The sequence below is a fragment of the Euprymna scolopes genome, chromosome 1 (genome assembly GCF_053919585.1).
Source record: "Euprymna scolopes isolate OS-2025 chromosome 1, ASM5391958v1, whole genome shotgun sequence".
NCBI lineage: Eukaryota > Metazoa > Mollusca > Cephalopoda > Sepiida > Sepiolidae > Euprymna > Euprymna scolopes.
Window position 1 is genome coordinate 63,577,957 of NC_136482.1, and position 21,255 is coordinate 63,599,211.

The following is a 21,255-nucleotide window of genomic DNA, read 5'->3' on the forward strand; positions in this document are numbered from 1 at the left end:
CAGTCCCTAAGTAAGTCTTTCCTTTTCGTCCGTCTCTCTTACGCACCCACACAACACACAAACACGCGGGCGCTTGTCTCCTGGATGCACATTACACTCCCCCCTGATCTGATGATCACATAGAGAGCACTGTGGGGTGGTCTCTTAGTGCGTGTGCTTCTGCGAAGAGGTACATTCACTGTTTCAGATTCGGGCTCTGGATCTGGTTCCGCCTCATCAGATGAAGTACTGCTATCAGTCTCTGGAGGGGGCTCACTGAATCCATGCATCGGCAGCTCATCACTAGACGCTTCACTGCTTTCTTCTGTAGTTGTGTGACACACCTCGGTAGCTGAGCGAAAATCTCGCACATGTCGTGGGGTTCCATCGACCAAAACAGACTGCTGGTTAATCACTCCAGATATTTGTCCTCGCTTGAACTTGTCGGTGCACCGATTTCCTGGGGCCCGCACCCACACTGGATTTCCCACTTCATATCTGTTACATGTTCCCTTGTCGGCTGGCTGCGTAGTGTTGATTCCCTTCACTCTGACTCGGTACATGTAAATAGCATTCGCAGGTGCGGTTGAAGGAGACGTCCCGTCCTTTGGCATAATGTTGTACCAATATGTGGCTTCCGTAATAGTACATCGCTTCCTGGCAGCAATTCTCTTGATGCTGCGATGGCTTCTTTCAGCAATGCCATTTCCTGACGGCACATGCGCACATCGCAACCATAGTCGGACGCCCCACTCATCTAACAACTGCCGGACTTGCTGGCTACAAAACGCTGCATCATTGTCGGTCAGGAGCTCTTCCGGCACACCTCGGTCAGAAAAAATGGATGATAGGTGGTAAACAACATTTGCTGAATCCTGTCTGGTCATCCGCCGCCACACCGCAAATATCGTAGGCCCACAATCAATGAGAGTTAGAAAGGGCTTGCCACTGTAATGGGTAATATCCATGGCCAGCTGCTGCCACATACTCTCAACTTCCAAGCGACCCTTCTGCCATCGCTCTGGTGCAGGATCAATAGACTGGCAAGCCTCACAATTTCTGATGATCTGTCTGACATCTATCTTGGTCACTGCTGGGTATACACGCCTCACAAAATAAAGGGTCCTCTTGATACCCGGATGTCCGCTCTGTGCATGAATTTTTTGTATTTGACATGGGTCGATTGCAACTGCACAAGATCGAGCAGTAATCTCCATTCCCATCTTCGCGGCTTCATACCATTTGTGAGGTACTCGGGTCAGTTGGTCAGCACGATTACAATGTGATGGCACCAGAGTGACGCTCAGTGATAGCCCATACTCAGATACCAGGTTTTTTAGCATGTTTAGCCTTCTCCGTATTAACATTTCACTTGCTACCTTGGTACGGATTCGTGTCTGTCCTGAAAGTGTGTCAGACACCCAGTGGTAGACACAGAGAGAATCTGTGTACAAGGTCAACTTCTTAGACTGCCACTGCAGGGCCAGATTTATCCCCTTTACAACAGCGTCCAGCTCTGCCAGGTTGATATGCTGAGAATCTGTTACGGGCCGCAGCCAACATGTGTCCTCGAACACGTTTCCTCCTTGCTCCAACGATACTCCCAACGCCAAAGAACTGGCATCAACCCACACATCTACGTTGTCTCCGTTAACACACCACCGCCCACAGGCAGGGTCCTTGTTCACTCTCTCCAGTGTCTCTTTAATCATCAGAGTTAGTAGGACATCATCGGATATGTCATCCCAACCCGTGGTTGTTAAATTTGCTCTGCGTTTAATTACACCAACAGCTGCGCGGAGCCAGCCACAGACCGGTAAGTGACCAACAAGTTTTCCACACCAAGAAAAAACGGTCCACCTTATAACAATGTTGGGATGCTTGGAATTTCACTGCCACGCCTCCATTGTAGGGTGCCATCTTCTTCATAAACATCTAATCCCAATACACGTACTCCTTCCCTCAAACGTTCGGGATTCTTGCATTCCAGACCAAACTGAGCCAACTTTTCTTTGACACACGACGCAGACTGTATATCTTCATTGACGTATACGTCATCAATGTAAGCTGACGTTGAGTCCCTCATGGGCTTTTCTTGGGACAATACTGTGTTGACAATAGTCTTCATGATCTGTGGTGCCACATTTAGGCCAAAGCCGAGGCGTGTAAGGCAGTACCTCTGCCCCTGGAACCAAACTGTCTGGAACGGCCACAACGTCTCATCAACTCGCACCTGTAAATAGGCTTTTCGTAAATCCAATATCGAGACATTAGTGCCTTTCTGACGCCATTCCCTCAACTTGCTGGCGCATACGTCAGCATCGGCAGTGTAGGCTTCAATATGCTTGTTAAGCTCCCTATAGTCCAGCACAGGCCGACTTTCGACTTATTATGCTGGACTACTGCCATCAAGGGTATTAGACCCTTGGGAGGCCCAAGCTTGTCCTCAGGTTAGGGGATTAACCAGCCATCTTGGATCCACGCCTTTAGTTCCCTTTCGTATTCTGCTCGGGCCTCACTGGGTATAGGGTACTCTGCAACCCCATTCTTGAGTTTAGTCGGTGCCATTCCCTCGGTCCACTTCCAAGATGCAATCCAGGCCCTCTTGTGAGAGTCGTAGTCCACTGTAAAGTCCGGCCGATCGATGTGGAGCGCTGCACACACTGGGGCCTCCAAGAACTGCACTTTTCCATCCCGATGAATTGCGACTCCCCCCAGCGCCTTGATGGCATCGTATCCGAGCAACAGGTCAAACCACAGGAGATTTCCTTGGGTTACGAGCACATTGATCTTAATGGCTGCACCGGTGTCCGTGTAGATCTCGACAGTTCCAGCTCCACAGCATGTCTAGGTCTCGCCTCCTATCGTGGTGACTTTGATCTTTCTCTTAGTCCAACTTGGACACAGCCTGGCATCACTATAGTATGCGAACAGCCTGAGTCGAGAAGTGCTGAGCAGGGTATCTTGTTTACGTAGACGGTCATCACTGGTTGCGCCTTGTTCAAATTTTGCTCGGGGAGCAGGGCAGCGCTGACGTCCTCTCCCCTGATACGTTTCCCGCACAGTTTTGTGCTAGATGCCCCAGACCGCCACAATTAAAACAGCGCACACACCTCCTGTTGGTGCAATTCCTTGCAAAATGTCCGCGTCGGCCGCAGCGAAAACATTTCCCATTGCTTGCAGGGTTCTGATTCGGAATCTCCCGAGCACCAATCTGGCCTGTCTGTGTCGCCATCACAACTGGTTCCCCCAGGTCCTTCTCATCTTTGATGATGGCTCGAGCACGTTCCATCAAGTGTTCCATGGTCGTTGTTGAAACGCTGGTTGAGGCTCTCAGCAGCTGCTTCACGCGAGTGGGAAGGCCCGCCATAAACGCATACGCGAGCGTCCGCTCCGATACCCCTCCACCGAATAGGACTGCGAGTTTCTTTAACTCCGCAAAGAAAACGTCCACGCTTTCCTCCGGTAGAAGTTTTCGGGAAGCAAATTTTTCATAGGCCATACAAGGATCCATGGCAAATGCCTTGTACAGCGCAGCTTTAATTGCGGTGACATCTCCCTTTTCAGCAGCACTGAGTTGCTGATATACACTCAAGGCACCCCCAGCCAATCTTAGGGGAATCACAGTGTGTACCCTTTTTACCTCACAAAGGTAGCACGTCAGCTCGACCCTTTCAACCCAGTCGACAATGGACGTGGACCCGTCAAACTCGGGTATGAGCTTTAAGTCGAATTTCGACTCGGTCATAGTCCTAGAGGTTAAATAGCCAAGATAGCTTGTAATAAAAAAAATGTGTGAGGAAAGTCCTTTAAAAGTACTGCGCCCTCTGTAGATGTATAATGTTGCAGCAACGTAAAGCAATTCAATAACCAGTAAACACCGGTTCTACACGGAATCCAACTAGCAAGGTGCCTAGACGGATGCGAACGGTTACTCAGACCGGACCCAACAACGGTAAGATATCCTCACACGGCACGAGAAGCAATAGCAACACGATTTCCGACCAAGTCAATCATCGCTCTACCACGTCTTTCAATCACCTGCTTTTATGGCCGTTGTAGGCCGGCTAAATTTGCATATTGCGAGAATTCGTGTGACTTTGCGAGATATCATCCTTTACAAAAGACGGCGGCCGCCATCTTGATCTTTCTTTATCTATTTTCGGTCGGCGACGCCGAGCCGGTCCCGAGGTAAGTCTTTCCTTTTCATCCGTCTCTCTTACGCACCCACACAACACACAAACATGCGGGCGCTTGTCTCCTGGATGCACATTACATAAAAATTGGGTAAATTTTTAGATTAGGTCCACCTCCACAATTTTCTTTTAAATGACGACTTTTTGGGTTTTCGACTATGCTGAAATCGCATTGAAATTTTGCAGAAATAAGTAGTTATCGAGATATAAAAAGTTGTATTATGCATAGTATTCTTTGGCGGCCATCTTTGTTACGCGCATGCGCTGGCCATTGACAAATCTATGCTCCATAGCCATTAAGGATACTTCAGCTTCAACAATAACCAAAGCCATACTTCAGGACTGGATAGCCATTTTTGGAGTACCCACAACAATCACGAAAGACAGAGGTTCAGGTTCACAGTTCCAATCGGCATTCTTTGCAGAATTCAATCAATTACTGGGAACGAACCACATCAAGACTATAGCATATCATCCGTCCTCGAATAGCTTGGTTGACTCTGCCGGGTCAATATTTTGATCAACAGACGGAGATCTCATCTACAACCACATTCGTAACAGAGTTGAAAGACAAAATGTCTCATCTAAATTTCACACTCACCAGGAAGACAGACAGACAATCCTATATCCCAAAAGATCTTCACACCACCAAACATGTATTTGTCAGGAACGACTCAGTGAAAAAGCTATTTTGTCCAAATTATTTGGGTCCATACCCAGTTCTGGATGGGCAGGATAAATATTTTACTGTTTCAAAAAATGTGAAAAGAGACACTATCGTGTTGGACCGACTTAAACCGGCATACATTGACAAAGATTTTCAAGACATTTCTCTTACAGAAATTACTGTTGTGCAGAACGCCGATGCAACTACAAAAACGAAAACTGTCAGGAAAGTACACTGGCGAGAGCATTTAAGATCATTGAAAAATCATCTAAGAACTTTTGTCCATGGAGTGGCATTGCTTTAACAGACCCAAATTCAGCAATTCATCCCTATTAAAAATACTCCATTTCAAATTTGCTGTTTATTGTTCATCTGTACAATGCTTTAATTGTCAAGACTTTTTGAAATGTTTATTAAAGAATTGGATAAGATTTTATGTTTTGGCTTTTAGTTAACATTTGTTGTGATACTATATTGCAATAAAAGCGTTTTTCTAATCACATTAGGTTATGGAGTCTACACATATACAAACCAGTTTTTCCAATATGAAGGAAATTGGGTGGATGGTAAGAAAGAAGGTAAGTCGAACTACAATTACCTCTCTTAATAATTATTTTATTGGGATTTTCCCAACTATAGACGGTAACAAAAATGTGACGTCGACAAGGAAGGAACACAACACAAGTGGAGTTGTTATAAGAAAACTTGTATTAATAGAAAAGAGAAGGAAGAATGTTTCTTTGCAAAAGCAGTCACTTTGTGGAACTTATCTATTGTTTGTCCTTTTAACGTTGTTTGTTTTCTGTGGAGTTTGGCCAGGTTGAGGTAAAAGAGGGGAAGCCTTGAATTCTTTGTGCTGCAATTGCTGTTGAAACTTCTCCTACATGTCCGGTATGAATGGCAGAGAAGACTGAAAAACATATGTTGTCTTCTAGGCATCAACTAGCAAAAGAGGAAGAGAATTCCAAATAACCGCTCTCGAGGGGTTGAGAGGGATCTAAAAAGGGAGGTCTGTGATTGGTTGTTTTTCATCAAATCACAGGACACCCTGTTAGTGACTCCTTAATAATTCCAATATTCTCTCCCAAAACAAAATTGCAATATGAAATCATTGCAACATAATTCTTTAAAGGTTGGTTGTTCTCAAGGTAGAAAACAGTCAAACTGAAAGATCACGGGAAAGTTTGTTTTTTGTTTTTCTTGGCAAAAATAGTCAAAGATGGAAAGTTCTCAGAAAGTATTCTTTTTTTTAAGGCAAAAATAGCCAATGATAAAAATTCACAGGAATTTTTTTTTTTTAAGCAAAAATAGCCAAAAATAAAAATATTCAGAAAATTGAATTTTAATGACACATATAGCCAATGATAAAAGTTCATAGAAAATGTTCGTTTTTAAGACAAAATAGCCAAACGTGAATTGTTTTTTGTTTTTTTTTAGGAACTTTAAATTTGAAAGTAGAAGGGATGGAGATTTGTTTCTACAAAGAAGTCCAAAGTTTGAAAGAAGTGAGTGTTGTATTTTGTTTGCAAGTGAAGAAATTCTCATTTGGTACACTAATAGGACTATAGAAATTTCATCCTTTCAATAAGAAAGTAGAATATCATTATCACTTATTTTTTAATTTTTTTTTTTTATAATAAGTACCTATAAGCTAAGGTATGTGAAGACTAAGTTTAGATAAAACTGAATCTAATAGTATATATAAGGACTATGGGGATAGTTTTTACTATTTTTAAAATTTTTCGTCCTCTTCAGACGTTGTTTCATTGGAATAGATGCACTCTTAGTAGCTGGCACATCGACTTTTGATTTTGCAATATCAATCCTTTTTTCACACACTCCCTTCGACTCTGAAATAGTTCTAGGATGGTGGGCATGAGTTAATGATAGTTCTAGAGGATATAGCAGTTTGATAGAATGGACTTGAACAGATACATCACCTCTCTTGACTTTTACGGAACTAATCCATCAGGTCTGATACCATAGATGACACATCCTTTTTAAACATGGAACGCAGAGGTAGATCTGATATAAATGTACGGAAGCTATCCCAGTCAGCCATAGTGTATCTATATCCTGTACGATGGAGAGGTACGTGTGAGGACTTATTACATTTCATTTTTATCTTAACTGATACAACAGAGTGGTTGGAAGATCCAAGAGGAGACAGAACAGAAACTGAACATCGTTCATGGCAAGTTGTGAGAAAAACTCGCATACTAGCTGTCAGTGTCGGGCACACGGGTGGGTTCGTAAACAATCTGAGTGAGGTCATAAGCAATGGATAAATCATGCCAGAACCTCCCCTCATCATCGGTTTTGTTTGAGTGGGTTAACCATTCCACATTGTGAACATTGAAGTCTCCACAAATGTGAATGTTAGCTGAAGGATAAGCAGATAGGACGTGGTCAATTTTCTCAGATATGCTTTTAAAGATAGTAACTCTGCTGTTGTGTGTGGGGGGGGGGCGATAGAGAGTAAATATAAATGCAGTAGTGTGAGCAAGTGCAACCTGGAAGCACATATAGGGTAAATTAGGATCTTCTCTGGAGATGTCCCTACCACATGGAAAGCCATCTTTAAAGCCATCTTTAATACAGGCACATATTCCATGCCCATGGCGATCATGGGGTCAGATTTGGAAGTTAAGAGTATCCTTTAATTATGAACTCCTCTAGGCAAATCGTCTGTCCAATGCCAGTTTCACTTACAAATAATAGGTCTGGTTTAGTCTCCTGTAATTGGGTTTCAACCTCTGGAAGGTTAGAACGTAAAAACCTGATGTTGGAGAAGGAGACATGGTAGTGGGGGTCTACGTTGGAAGTTGGAGATCGGAGTTTATTCGTGTATTTTTTCTTGAAACTTGTCATGATGGAGTTTTGGAATTTGTGGACCAGGTCGTCTAGAGGAATATCCAAAAATTCCTTTCTCAACAAATTGATAGCTACATACAAAGTTTTCATCTTCTAACGAAAGATGAGACACTAATTGAGATGCGTAGCCAGTTAAAAAACGTTTTAAAAGTGACAATTTTGCTTTCTTGGAGCATACAGCATCCACACAGTTTTCAAATTGAACTAAGAAATTTTTACATTCAAATTTACCGGCTTGTATTCCACTGAATTTAGCACACTGCAACCTCAGAGCTGGAATACACGAAGCTGTGAGTGGTACTTTGGGATTTGGAACTGAGGTGGATTCTAAATTAAAACTAGAAATATTCTCCTCTAATTCCATGAGCCTTTTAAACGTGCTGTAAATGAATTCTGCCTGTAACTTTTCGTCTTCCAACACACCATTTTTTTTTCTAAGTTGATATCGGCTGTTTCACAGGCCTTGCTTATTTTTATATTAATTGTGTCGACTTCTGTCGACCACTTGTTAATAAGATTTTCTTGTTTTTTAAAGCAGGTCTTATTCAAGGCTGTTTCTGCTGACATTAATTCTATGGTAGAACTTATTTTTCTTTCAAAAAACATCCCTGTTAAAAACTTAGGCCCTCACACCCTAAATCTGTTTGAAATAATTCATTCTGTTTAATGAAAGATACCTACACAAACAAATAAAAAAAAACAACAAGGAAAGGAAAGAAAAAAAAGAAAAAAGGGCGGGTGAAACCTAACCTCTACAATCCTAGCAGTAAACACCAAATGGGATGAGTTCGTATATATGTTCCTTCCCCTTGCGACCTCACATTTTGGTATTAAATTATTTCACGTGGTTCTTCTTTTGCCAATTAATTTACATAAATCTATTTCATGTAAAATTAACTTGTGTGTCAGTTTTTTGTAAATTGATTTACACAAAATCTGCTTTTGCAAATTATTGGGATTTTCCCAACTATAGACTGTAACAAAAATGTGACGTTGACAAGGAAGAAACACAACACAGATGGAGATGCAGCAGGCAGCGCAACTCATAGCTTCTCTGTATCTCACTCCCTATCGCAAATTGTTACTTTTCCAACCCGTTTCCCTGATCAGGAAGAACAACACGCATCACTATTAGATCTGTTTTTGACCACAGCTCCTGACGATTGTGTAACGAAAGCCGACAGCCCACTTGGGAACGCTGATCATGCAGTGATAATGGTTGAAATCGCCCTAAACTCTAGACCCAAAACTGAAGAGCCAGTGCTCAAAACAACGAGATATTATAAAAAGGCTGACTGGGAAGCCATCAGAGATCTTATCAGAGACGCCCCATGGGGAAATATTTTTTCTCTTCCTGCTGAACAGTGTGCAAACGAGACCACTAAATGGTTCAAAACTGCAATCGAAGCGCATGTTCCCATGCGGAAATTCTATAGCAAGCCCCACTCTCCCCAATGGTTTACTTCGACTTGCGCAACTGCCATTGCTCAAAGGCAGCATGCATTCCGCAGGTTTAACTGACATAAGTCCAGTTCAAACAGACAGAAGTACATAGAAGCTAGAAGTAACGTTAAGAAAGAAATAGCGACAGCTAAGAGGGAATTTACGGAAACGACTAAAAAACGCATCGAAGCACAAAAACTAGGAACTCGTGACTTCTGGAAAATCTACAACAGTGTAGTAAATAATGGGCAGTCAACAATTCCCCCACTAACCAACAATCACAAGGTTGTTTGCTCAGCAACCGAAAAGGTTAACATGCTTGCCAGTCGGTTTGCCTCAAACTCCACACTGGACCCTCTAAACCACCCCTTACCTCAATTTCCTATGCGGACAGATGCCACGCTAGATGATCTGAAAATCACCCCTGCTCAGGTGCATGCTATCATAAAAAACCTTGACACTTCAAAAGCATGTGGACCCGACCTCATCCCAGCTGTGCTATTAAAAAAGTGCTCAGCCGAAGTAGCTCCAGTTCTCTCCAAACTCTACAACAAATGGCTTAATGAATCTTGCTTTCCGGGCTGTTGGAAAACTGCTTCTGTGGTACCAGTATTCAAGAATTCTGGCGAAAGAACTGACCCATCAAATTATCGCCCTATTAGCCTCCTCCCACTTTTTGCCAAAATATTTGAGACCTTAATTAACCATGCTCTAGTCCAGCACCTTACAGATGCAAAACTTCTGACCGACCAACAATATGGATTTAGACAAGCCCGTTCCACGGCAGACATCCTCACTGTAATCTCTGAACGCATATACCATTCACTGGACAAAGCGGGAGAGGGCAGAGCGGTAGCTCTAGATATATCTAAGGCTTTTGACAGGGTATGGCATGAGGGTCTCCTCAGGAAAATTAGATCATACGGTATCACTGGTAGAATACTTAACATAATTAAATCCTTCTTAGATAAGAGAAAAATCCAGGTTGTCCTCGATGGTCGTACATCTAAACAATATGATAGAAATGCGGGAGTGCCCCAGGGATCTATCCTTGGACCTCTGCTGTTCCTGATATTCATAAATGACCTCCCCGACAAAATTGCCTCTGAGATGGGTATATATGCTGATGACACCACACTCTATAGCAGGCACGACAGGAAAACAAATGAACATATATCTAAAGTAATGGCAGAAACACTAGAGGATGACCTCCAATCAGTAGTGGAATGGGGACAAAAATGGATGGTCACGTTCAATGCCGCCAAGACTAAACTGGTTTCATTCAATAATTACAAGAAACCTTCTCTACCACCTATAGCAATGGCCAACGACTCTTTATCTGAGAGTACGTCTTTCAAGCTCCTTGGCCTAACGTTCACAGGAAACATGAGCTGGAACAACTACATCGAGGGCATTGCCAGGGCCGCTGCGAGGAAGGTGGGCTCTCTCTACCGTGCTAGAAAACTTCTAACACCCGAAAGTATCCTGTACCTCTATAAGGCAACCATTCGCCCATGTATGGAGTATTGCTGTCATATCGTGGCTGGTGCATCAGCTACTAGTCTCTCGCTCCTTGACAGGGTTCAAAAGAGAGTCGCAAATCTGATAGGCCCTAAACTGGCATCTAAGCTTCAGCCTCTGTCCCATCGTCGAAACGTTGCATTCCTCTGCCTGTTCTACAAGTATTTTAATGGTGAATGCTCTGATGAACTGCAAGCACTTGTGCCCCCACGACGTGAACACCCTCGACAGACCCGACAAGCTGCAAAATCCCACCCCCACACTGTAGAGATCCCTAGATGTAAAAGATCTTTCTACTCCAGTAGTTTCGTCCCCAGAACTGCTAGACTTTGGAATTCCATTCCAGGTCACTGCTTCCCCAACTGTACTGACATGCAGAAGTTCAAGTGCAACGTGAACCAACATCTTGCTGCCCAAATCCCTACATAGTACCCCAGTAGATGTTTCCCCTGATAGTAGCCCCCTACACCAAAATGGCAATGTGCCTTGTTTGGGGTGAAAATGTAATTAAAAAAAAAAAAAAAAAGTTTTTATAAGAAAACTTGTATTAATAAAAAAGAGAAGGAAGAAAGAATGTTTCTTTGCAAAAGCAGTTGCTTTGCAGAACTTGTCCATTGTTTGTCGTTTTAACATTGTTTGTTTTCTGTGGAGTTTGGCCAGGTTGAGGTAAAAGAGGGGAAGCCTTGAATTCTTTGTGCTGCAATTGCTGTTGAAACTTCTCCTACATGTCCGGTATGAATGGCAGAGAAGACTGAAAAACATATGTTGTCTTCTAGGCATCAACTAGCAAAAGAGGAAGAGAATTCCAAATAACCGCTCTCGAGGGGTTGGGCAGAATCTAAAAAGGGAGGTCTGTGATTGGCTGTTTTTCAGCCAATCACAGGGCACCCCGTTAGTGACTCCTTAATAATTCCAATAATTTGTTATGGATCTATTATTAAAGCTAAAAGTTTTGCAATGCTAGTCAACAAATATAAATATAAATAGTTTATGCGAAGGAATGCAATTAAATGTTAGGGTTAGATCTATTGGGTTTCACTTTTATTGATTGAATATAAAATTCATAAAAATTGAAAAGATGCTAATAATTATTCTGGAAAAAAGATGAGGATTTCCCACATCAAGAGATCAGAAAAAAAAGCAAAATACTGATTTTATGCATAGTTTTTGTAATTCATTTCATAATTAAATGATTATTTTGTAACTGAGAGCATTTCTTGTGCCAATGATCTTTGAGAAAGTAGAATTTTGCCTTTCACCAACATGGATGGAGAAAAGGTGTATTATGAAGCTGATAAACAAAATGAATTGTTCATTGGGAGTGGGGGGGATGATGTCGCCTTGTGCATTTTGTCTGCTGTGGTAAAGGTGTTATATATTCAATCATCGAGGTTATCCTTGAGGGGTACCAAATTGAGTTTTCATTACATTTGAATATGTTATATAGAGTTCTTCATTTAGGGGCACTTTTTACGTTTTCTATATAACATAAGAAAGATTCCGTGTGATTGTCTCTAATATAAATGGTTGTGTGTTTGATTATCATAAAGGGAATCGTGTGTGTGACATGTAATTTCTGAACCTACCTCTGTTTCTCGCTGTTGAACCATCTGGCAATTTCTCATCCTGGAGGGAGACTTGATACCTGTTTGACGAAGATTTATCACTCCAAGACGATGAAATGGTTTTATAGTTTTTTATTTCACTTTCCCCAGTGGTTCTGCAGAAGTGGAAGTGAAATCGGCTTGTGTTAGTTCTTCTTCACACACGTCAGCGTTCGTCTCCCCCCTCCCCAGTTAAGAGGGGGAGACCACGGAAAACGTCCTTCTTCTTCAAAGCTCAAATCAAATCTCACAGATCTAGCCAACCACGTCACACATACGTAATTTGGTCAGCTGACCTTTGGTTCTGGTAAACGTGTCTACCTCCACGTTTACTCACCTCTCTCTCTCTCTCTCTCTCTCTCTCTCTCTCTCTCCCCTCTCTATTCTCTTATAGAGACACAGAGAAAGAAAATAGAAAGAGTAAGAAAGCCAGAGAGGGGGGGATAGATGCTCGTTAACATTCCTCCACCCCTTTTTTATCAAAATGTATGGCAAGCCATACATTTTTAATAACTAACTAACTAAAAAAAAATAATTATGTCCGAAGTACATCTTTATTTTTTCACTTTCCGGACTCACCCCTTTTCCAAGAAATATCAGGCACCAGTACTCTTCTACTACACTATCAACCCTTCTGCTGCTTCTCGAAAGTCTCTCCTCGACATTAACTTGCTTCCAAGTTAGACAAAGATACAGCTTTGCAGATATACATCTTGTCTAGGCGGTCGCATTGTTGGATATTTTCCACTGACTCTGCTCTTTATTTGGACCACTTGGCCAAACAAATGGAGACTCCATTTTCGATCACTTTTTCGAAATGGGGCCAGCATATCGCAATTACGACCAGAACGTCGGATGCTCCATGTTGGTGGTAGCTTTATCGCATGGGGACTCGAACCCCTGACCCTCAGATTAAAAGTCTGATGCTCTACCGACCCAACCATCCCACTCGCGTTCTCGACTTTCAGCATAGGCGTAAGTCCCAGTTTTTTTTTTTTTTCCTTTACTGTAATGCCCTGACGTCTTTCTCTGAGTGGTCCTATTACTGGAGCTTTGTTCTATTCTATCTACTACTTCGGGACTTCACAAAGCTCTTCTACTAACTCCCTTGGTTGGTCTAAGCCAAGATACGCCTTCACACTGATTCACTCGGAGCCTGTTTGAGTTCCTGGAACCCGACAAGATACGGAATCATCACTCCCTAACTAATGCGCCAAAGCTTACTTGCGCATCGATTTCTAACTAAGTAGCTTTCCCTTTGTGATTTTTCCGCATTCCCAGCAAGTCCCAAGATTCCAACCCAAGATATCCCTCACACATTCCTCTAAAAAATAAAAAAATAATAAGGCTCTATCTTGTCCCTTACGTAATCTGCATCTTTCCCTTTCTTCTATCTCCCCGTGATTAGGCTTGGTACCGACTGTCCAGTCGCTCCGTACCCTGAGGAATTATCGCGACCTCACACGCCAGACTTTTGTTGGACAAGACTTATTGCCGTTGCTTGGGCCTACGTGGCATCTTCCAACTCACTGGAACCACTAGTATTGTTTTAACAGGGTACTCATTACTCTAAAATAGTATTTCCCCTGCCAAATTTTCTAATTTGTGACAATACCGTGGCTTAAAAAAAAAATAAAACAACAGAAAAAACTGCTTTCTACAGCCTAATCGCCTTGTAATTCTCATGAAAAAAAATGCAACTACGCGCTAAACGTCCCTAAAATATAACTAAACCAACCAAATCTATTCCAAAATAATTTAATTTAATAATACCAATTAAATTCACCCAACATGGTTTTTTTTTTTTTTTTTTTTTTTACACTTTTGGTACCTTTAATTCACAATAGGGTAACATTTTATTTTCCTAAGTACTTGCATACATATTTCATTCATCTTCTCTTGAGCGATTCGTAACATAATGGCCACGTCAGCCATTGCACCCCCTCTGCCCCTTACGCCATGTCAGAGGGCATTTCATTTGCTCTCTGAAGTTGATTACAACTAGATCCGCTCACGCTGGACAGAATAGATTCCGTTTACTGCTATGTCAGAAAAAACTTTTTTTTTTTCAAAGTCGGTAAGTGCAACCTGCCTTGAAGACACATAGCTTCACGGAAAACATCGGATTTCCACACATGAAGTACTCAAACTTGCTCCATGTTGATTCTACTCGAAATCAACAGAAATCACGATAAAAAAAATAAAATTCGAATCATTTCCCGAGAATAATGAAATTAATAACTACCCATGTAATTCAACACCTCTCCAAAATTATAACATGCTTGCCACAGAAATTAAATTCCATTCACGCCCCACTTTTTTCTTTCATTTCTTCATATAGTTTATTTAACCCTATATTTATCCTTTTTTTTTACTACCTTACTTATGTGGTCAAAACGTCACTCATGTCGAATAGAACCTTTATTCTACTTTTCGAAAATTGAAATTAATACCGACTGAACCTTTGACTCTTCCGAAACTTTTTTTTTTTTAAATCATTTATTACACTGTTTAAATCTTATTTCTTTCTCTTTTTCCCTATTTTATTATTACTATTATGATTATTAATTAATTAACACGTTCTTTCTTTTATTAATCATTCTTTCAATAGACCCCACAAGCAAAGATTTCACCTCACCATTATGCGAAAAAAAATACATGTCAAAGAACAAGAAAATTCTGCCAATACCGTTTGACAACACATCAATTACATAAAAATAATAAATTAAAAAATACAAAAATATCCTATAAGAAATCACAAAGTCCCATCTCACTAACAACAAAATTCCAAATAACAAAACACAGATTCGTGGATACTCCTTTTGACCACGTCATCAAAAAAAAAATTCCTACGAAAAATTCGCACAATCAGCGAAAAAGAAAAAAAAATCATTTTACAGGACATGACCATTGTCTTTTCATCAACAGTACATATTGTTTTGCATTAAAAGTTACATTTAGTTCACAGTTTAAAAATGACACAAAATATTCATAACACATATTTTTGATTGACATGTTTATCTTTTTGGTTTTTCTCACTGGCTGTTGTTAAAAATTTACAAAATAAGGCCATTCTTTGATTTCCCTCTAATTTTGAACATTAAGTGATATTTTTCTTCGTTCATAATGAGCTAATTCCCAATACGATAAAACATTTTTTAACTATTTTCTATATATAAAGTTTTACATCTGTGTGTCTGTATGTCTTCCTTTTCTTTCTTCGTGAAAAGGTTGTACGTGTGTATTGCTTTTCTTTTTTTTTTTCTTTCTTTTTTTTTAAATTATTTTTCTAATTCGCCTAGTGTTTTAATGGACCCTACGTTGTGTGGGTGTTTGATTTCTATTTTTTTTTTTTTACTGTTTCTTTCTTTTTCTTTTTTTTCCATACATTTTATTGTTTTTTCTTGTCCTTTTTTTACTTTTTTTTTTTTAAGTCTATTTCTTTTTTCTTGACACTAAATCTCCATGCTTCCACGTTGTATTTTCTTTAACACAGGTTCGATTATCGCATCGGTTATGCGACTTAGTCACGAGCACCAAAACGAATATGTTATATATTCAATCATCGAGGTTATCCTTGAGGGGTACCAAAATTGAGCTTTCGTTACATTTGAATATGTTATATAGAGTTCTTCATTTAGGGGCACTTTTTACGTTTTCTATATAACATAAGAAAGATTCCGTGTGATTGTCTCTAATATAAATGGTTGTGTGTTTGATTATCATAAAGGGAATCGTGTGTGTGACATGTAATTTCTGAAACCTACCTCTGTTTCTCGCTGTTGAACCATCTGGCAATTTCTCATCCTGGAGGGAGACTTGATCCCTGTTTGACGAAGATTTATCACTCCAAGACGATGAAATGGTTTTATAGTTTTTTATTTCACTTTCCCCAGTGGTTCTGCAGAAGTGGAAGTGAAATCGGCTTGTGTTAGTTCTTCTTCACACACGTCAGCGTTCGTCTCCCCCCTCCCCAGTTAAGGAGGGGGAGACCACGGGAAAACGTCCTTCTTCTTCAAAGCTCAAATCAAATCTCACAGATCTAGCCAACCACGTCACACATACGTAATTTGGTCAGCTGACCTTTGGTTCTGGTAAACGTGTCTACCTCCACGTTTACTCAACCTCTCTCTCTCTCTCTCTCTCTCTCTCCCCTCTCTATTCTCTTATAGAGACACAGAGAAAGAAAATAGAAAGAGTAAGAAAAGCCAGAGAGGGGGGGATAGATGCTCGTTAACAAAGGGATGGTGGTTTTAATGTGGAAATGTTTGAATGTGAACAAATAGTTAAGTAATTCTTGATACTGATTATATAAATGTATAACATGACTCGCTAGTGCGCGAGCCTTTCCTAGTCTCACACAAAAACACGCGTTTCACATTTCAAGCTTATATTACTTGTTCATATACATACGCGCACACAAACATACGCACCCATATCCACACACGTACATATATTCATGTTCACGTACATACACTCACATTCACATGTATACACACACGCTAATATACGCACATGTACACACACATGGACAACGTCACTTCCCCTTTCAAAAGAAAATCCACACCTGCGCAAAAAGACCACCGGAAACAAGTATAAAAGCAAGAGACAAGCTGTTTCCAGCCCTTTTCGACCTTAGCTCTCGAGCTGAACGGTCGTCGGACCATTCGCCCCCCCCCCCCTTTCGGGGTGCCCGTGTAGCAGTGTCAGAAATTTCGTGAAAATAGTGAATAATTCCCACCCCATCTTTCCAAGCTTATAACTCCTCGGAAAAATGTAATTTAAGCCCTAATTTTTTTTTCAATTAAAGGAGTAAGGACCAAGGTTTTATTTAAAAAAAAAACAAAACAAAACAATGTGTTTTTTTTTTTTTAAAAAGGTTTTAAACTTCGGACTTTACCAGGTAAATTTCTAAAAAACTGATTTTTTTTTTTGTTTTAAATTTGAATATATTATTTATTGACCTTTTCTCTTCAATTTGTGATATATAAAACTATTAAACATAAATTAATTATTTACTTTTTAATAGACATTTCAAAATGAGAGGCGTAAATTATTCGACCCCCTATCTTTCTAAGCTTATAACTCCTCGAAAAATGTAATTCAAGCCCTAATTTTTTTTCAATTAAAGGAGCAAGGACCAAGGTTTCATTAAAAAAAAAAAAAAAGACAAAAAGAAAAAATGTGTTCTTATAAAATAAGGTTTTAAACTTCGGACTTTACAGGTAAATTTTCTAAAAAACTGATTTTTTTTTTTGTTTTAAAATTTGAATATATTATTTATTGACCTTTTCTCTTCAATTTGTGATAATATAAAACTATTAAACATAAATTAATTATTTTACTTTTTAAGAGAAAGTTGAAAAATGGGGGGGGCGTGGAAAATGGGGGGGCGTGAAAATGGGGGGGCGTGAATTTAAAAAAAACGTTTGTCTAAAATATTATATTCGGTTTATTGGAAAGAACATAAAATTTCACATTGACCCTGAAAATATCGTAAAAATAGAATCAATAGAAAAAATTTTGATAGATTTTTAAAATTTAAAATTATTTGAGTTTAAAAATTGAAAAATATTGAGTTCGGAAAATTCATTACTGTTTTAAAAAAAAATAAAAATATTTTTTATTACTTTTAAAACAACTGTAATAGTTTATTTTGGAAGTATAATCCATAAAGAAAATAAATAACCCACTTTTAACAGAGAAATTACGAGATTTTTATATTGTATTCGCAGTTTCGTGTTAGGGGTGTCAAAAATTCCTACAAAAATTCTGATACTGCTAGTGCCCGTGCGCGTCACGTCCCCCCTGCTACTATGTAGCGAGCATGAGCTAACAGACCCGTATGTACACTTTATACGCTTTCTATCTCCATGAACTGGATTGACATTCTCACTCTTTCTCTCATATATATATACAACTTGTTCCTGAGAACACCACCAAGTAGCTAATCGCTAACATGGCGCACAGTTTAACTGATGTCAACCCTCTATCTTTCTTCTTTGGTCTACACGCTGGACTATCATTCCCATTTTCCACTACATCACTTACTTCTCTTTCCACGTGCAAACAAAAGTATAGTGACTCGAACATGAGATGAACACATTTCCTTTTTCCTTCTATACTACCAATCCCGCAACAAACGATGGTTACACTCGTGCGAACATGAACACATGTTTATATCTCAAAACATTCATTTCTTTCAACAGTAAATAAATGACACGTTTATCTTATCCATCAATTGAGTCTTTGTTTCCTTCATCCCATTCAATTTCATTATTTTTGTAACGGGATTAGGATTTTATATATCCTAGTCCTCCATACTAGATACACAAGTGCTTTAGGTTGAGATTAAAAGCCAGTTGTTTCTCAACATTCCAGGCTAATATCACTTACACCATTAGCACAACCAAGGAAAGGAAATCTTATTTATTAAGTATATAGAAAAATATCAGCTGTAAGAGAGTGTTTTATCCATTTTTATGAAGCATTTTGCATTATCGTTGATGGCAGATATATGTGTGTGTGTGTGTGTGTGTGTGTGTGTGTGTGTGTGTGTGTGTGTGTGTGTGTGTGTGTGTGTGAGAGATCAAATCGAAACAAAAGAGACTAATATCTGTCCCCTTATGTCAGACTCTTGTCCAGTCTCTGTTTATATTGTCTCTCTGGGAATGGCACCATCTGTCCCACAAACTTTATATATATATATATATATATATATATATATATATATATTTATTTATTTTCACAGCAAAACCCAAGCCTCTTACATGCGAGGCAAACACTCTGCCAACTGAGTAAATTGCCCCGCACACAAGAAAGTCTATTAACTAACACAGATCAAGTAAACTGCGGCAAAATCCTACTGTGGAATGGATGCTTACTTCGTCCCGGGTTTTGGGAATATGGTCCAACTAATGAGCCCAAATGAGGGCAAAACTCGAGTCTTGGACTTCCGGTTTGTTGACTGTCATGGCTCTTGGGAGCTGCAATGTTGTTTTGGCTGTGGAAATAATTATATAATCTCTCATATTCTGAAAAAAAAAAAAATATATATATATATATATATTATGAAAACCACATCAAATATAGGAAAGAAATTCTTACAAAATCAAAAAAACAGTTTTTATAAGTTTATGATTGTTTTGACCTATCCTAATAATATACACAATGTTCCAAAAGCATAAAAACAATTACTTTTTCTGAAAAAAGCCATTAACACTGCACATGAAAAAAGTTAAACCTCCAGGCTGGAAAAAAATTGAATTGTATTTAGCATACATTTATAATTTTTATATTTTATCTTATTGTTCAATGAAGAAGTTTATAACCAAACAAACAAATCATGGTATTATAGAATAAGAGACAATGAAATGGAGTTTCATTCTATATTAACCATTAACTTTGTCATTTTCACTAGTAGCATTAGTAGAAGAGATTTCGCCTTTAATGTACTCAGTCACATGATTGAGAGCTGGCTTGTGATTGGACAAGTCAGGGAGAAAATGGATTTCAAATCTCGAGCCGCGGGAATTAGCTCCTGCCTGTGATTGTAGTGAGTTTCAGCTATTACAGATACCCCCTTGTTGGATTGGTTTTCTTTCGAAAACCAAAAGTGTTTATCGAAATAAAAGAAAGGTTCTTTTATGCGTGTCAGTTATATCTAGAAAATTCAAAGTAGTGAGGATTTTGTAATATGTCCGTCCATGACAGCTGCTTGTAAAATCCGTTTTTTTTTTTTTGTGTTAACACGAGGCTTGATGCTTGTGACTACATTCAAATTTGTTTTTTTAGAATTTCTGTAAAATTTCTTTAAATTTGAACTATTCCGGTAGAGATTTGAAGTCATTAAGTTGCTAAATGTCGGTGACAAATTGGTTTTGTTGACGAGTTTACTTTAGTAGAAGGTTGTGAAAAAATTAATGTTTTGAGTGTATTCTTCTGTGAAGAGTGTTTTGGATGGCTAGTCGCCAGTAACACGTTTTTGTTGGACTCGAATGTTCAGTAAATAGTTATTTATTTTTTCTGTCGAAAAAAAAAATGTTGCTTTTCAGTGAAATGAATTTTTTTTTTGTGAGATAATTTTGTGAGGAAAATGTTTCTTATAGCAGAGAATATTTATGGCACATGTGTAAATGGAGTCGAGTTGACTCATGTTTTTTTTGTTGTTGTTTAAATATCCCAGGTGCACCTATAAGGCAGGGAGTTAGTAATAGAAAAAAGTAGCATGAAAATATATACAAGTGTTAAGAGTGTTTTTGTACATGAAGAAAGTGTTTCACTCTTTTTTTATATATGTAGCCGTTGTGAAAGAAAAAGATGTTTTTTCTTTTGTTTTGTTCATTTCGACGAAACGTAATATGGGTTGAAACGTTTTTTTTTCCATGAAAATGTGGGAAGTATTTCTAGTGAAATGTATTTCCACTAAAATGGTATTAGTTTTTTATGTGACACGTGTCTTTGAAAATGTTTTTTAACTTTTTAGTTTTGTGTCCAGCGATGATATTTTGTTTTTCTTTTTTATGAAAAGAATGTCCAGTGTTAGAACAGTGTTCTGAAGAATTTTCAAGTGATGAGTAAGCGGACATTTGAAAATTGTTTTTGTTTTTCTATGAGAAGTGCGCTTTTTTTTTTTTTTTTTTTTTTTTTGAAGAGTGTGCGGTCAAAATGAGTTTTTAAAAGGAAAAGAATCCTACAGCAATGGTGAAATGTTAGTGATACTGAAAGTTTGTTGTTTTTAAGCATAATGAAAATAACAAATAAAGCCATCGTTGAAGCAACATATTCAGGGGTCACCAAATATAGAATAAGAAACAATGAAATGGAGTTTCATTCTCTATTAATAAACAACTTTATTTGTTATCTTCGCTAGTAGTGTTAGTAGAAGAGCGAAACTGGTTAGTAGGCAGAAGCGTTCCTGTGCAAAGACAAACTTAATGTCATGCGAACTGGTTGAAGGAGGGAACAGTTC

The 21,255-nt window shown here is 39.1% G+C and overlaps 1 protein-coding gene across 5 annotated transcripts in view; it reads left to right on the top strand.

Annotated features, from left to right (window-relative positions):
• LOC145299849 (uncharacterized) overlaps nt 1-21,255 on the top strand; it is a 102,779-nt gene that overhangs the window by 3,563 nt on the left and 77,961 nt on the right. For 4 of the 5 annotated variants that reach the window (XM_080144449.1, XM_080144442.1, XM_080144465.1 and 1 more), the window contains exon 2: nt 5,349-5,420. The exons of the other annotated variant lie outside the window; for it this stretch is intronic. In XM_080144449.1, coding sequence (XP_080000575.1) covers nt 5,349-5,420 — 72 coding nt within the window. The remainder of the gene's footprint in view (nt 1-5,348; nt 5,421-21,255) is intronic. 5 annotated transcript variants of the gene reach the window in all.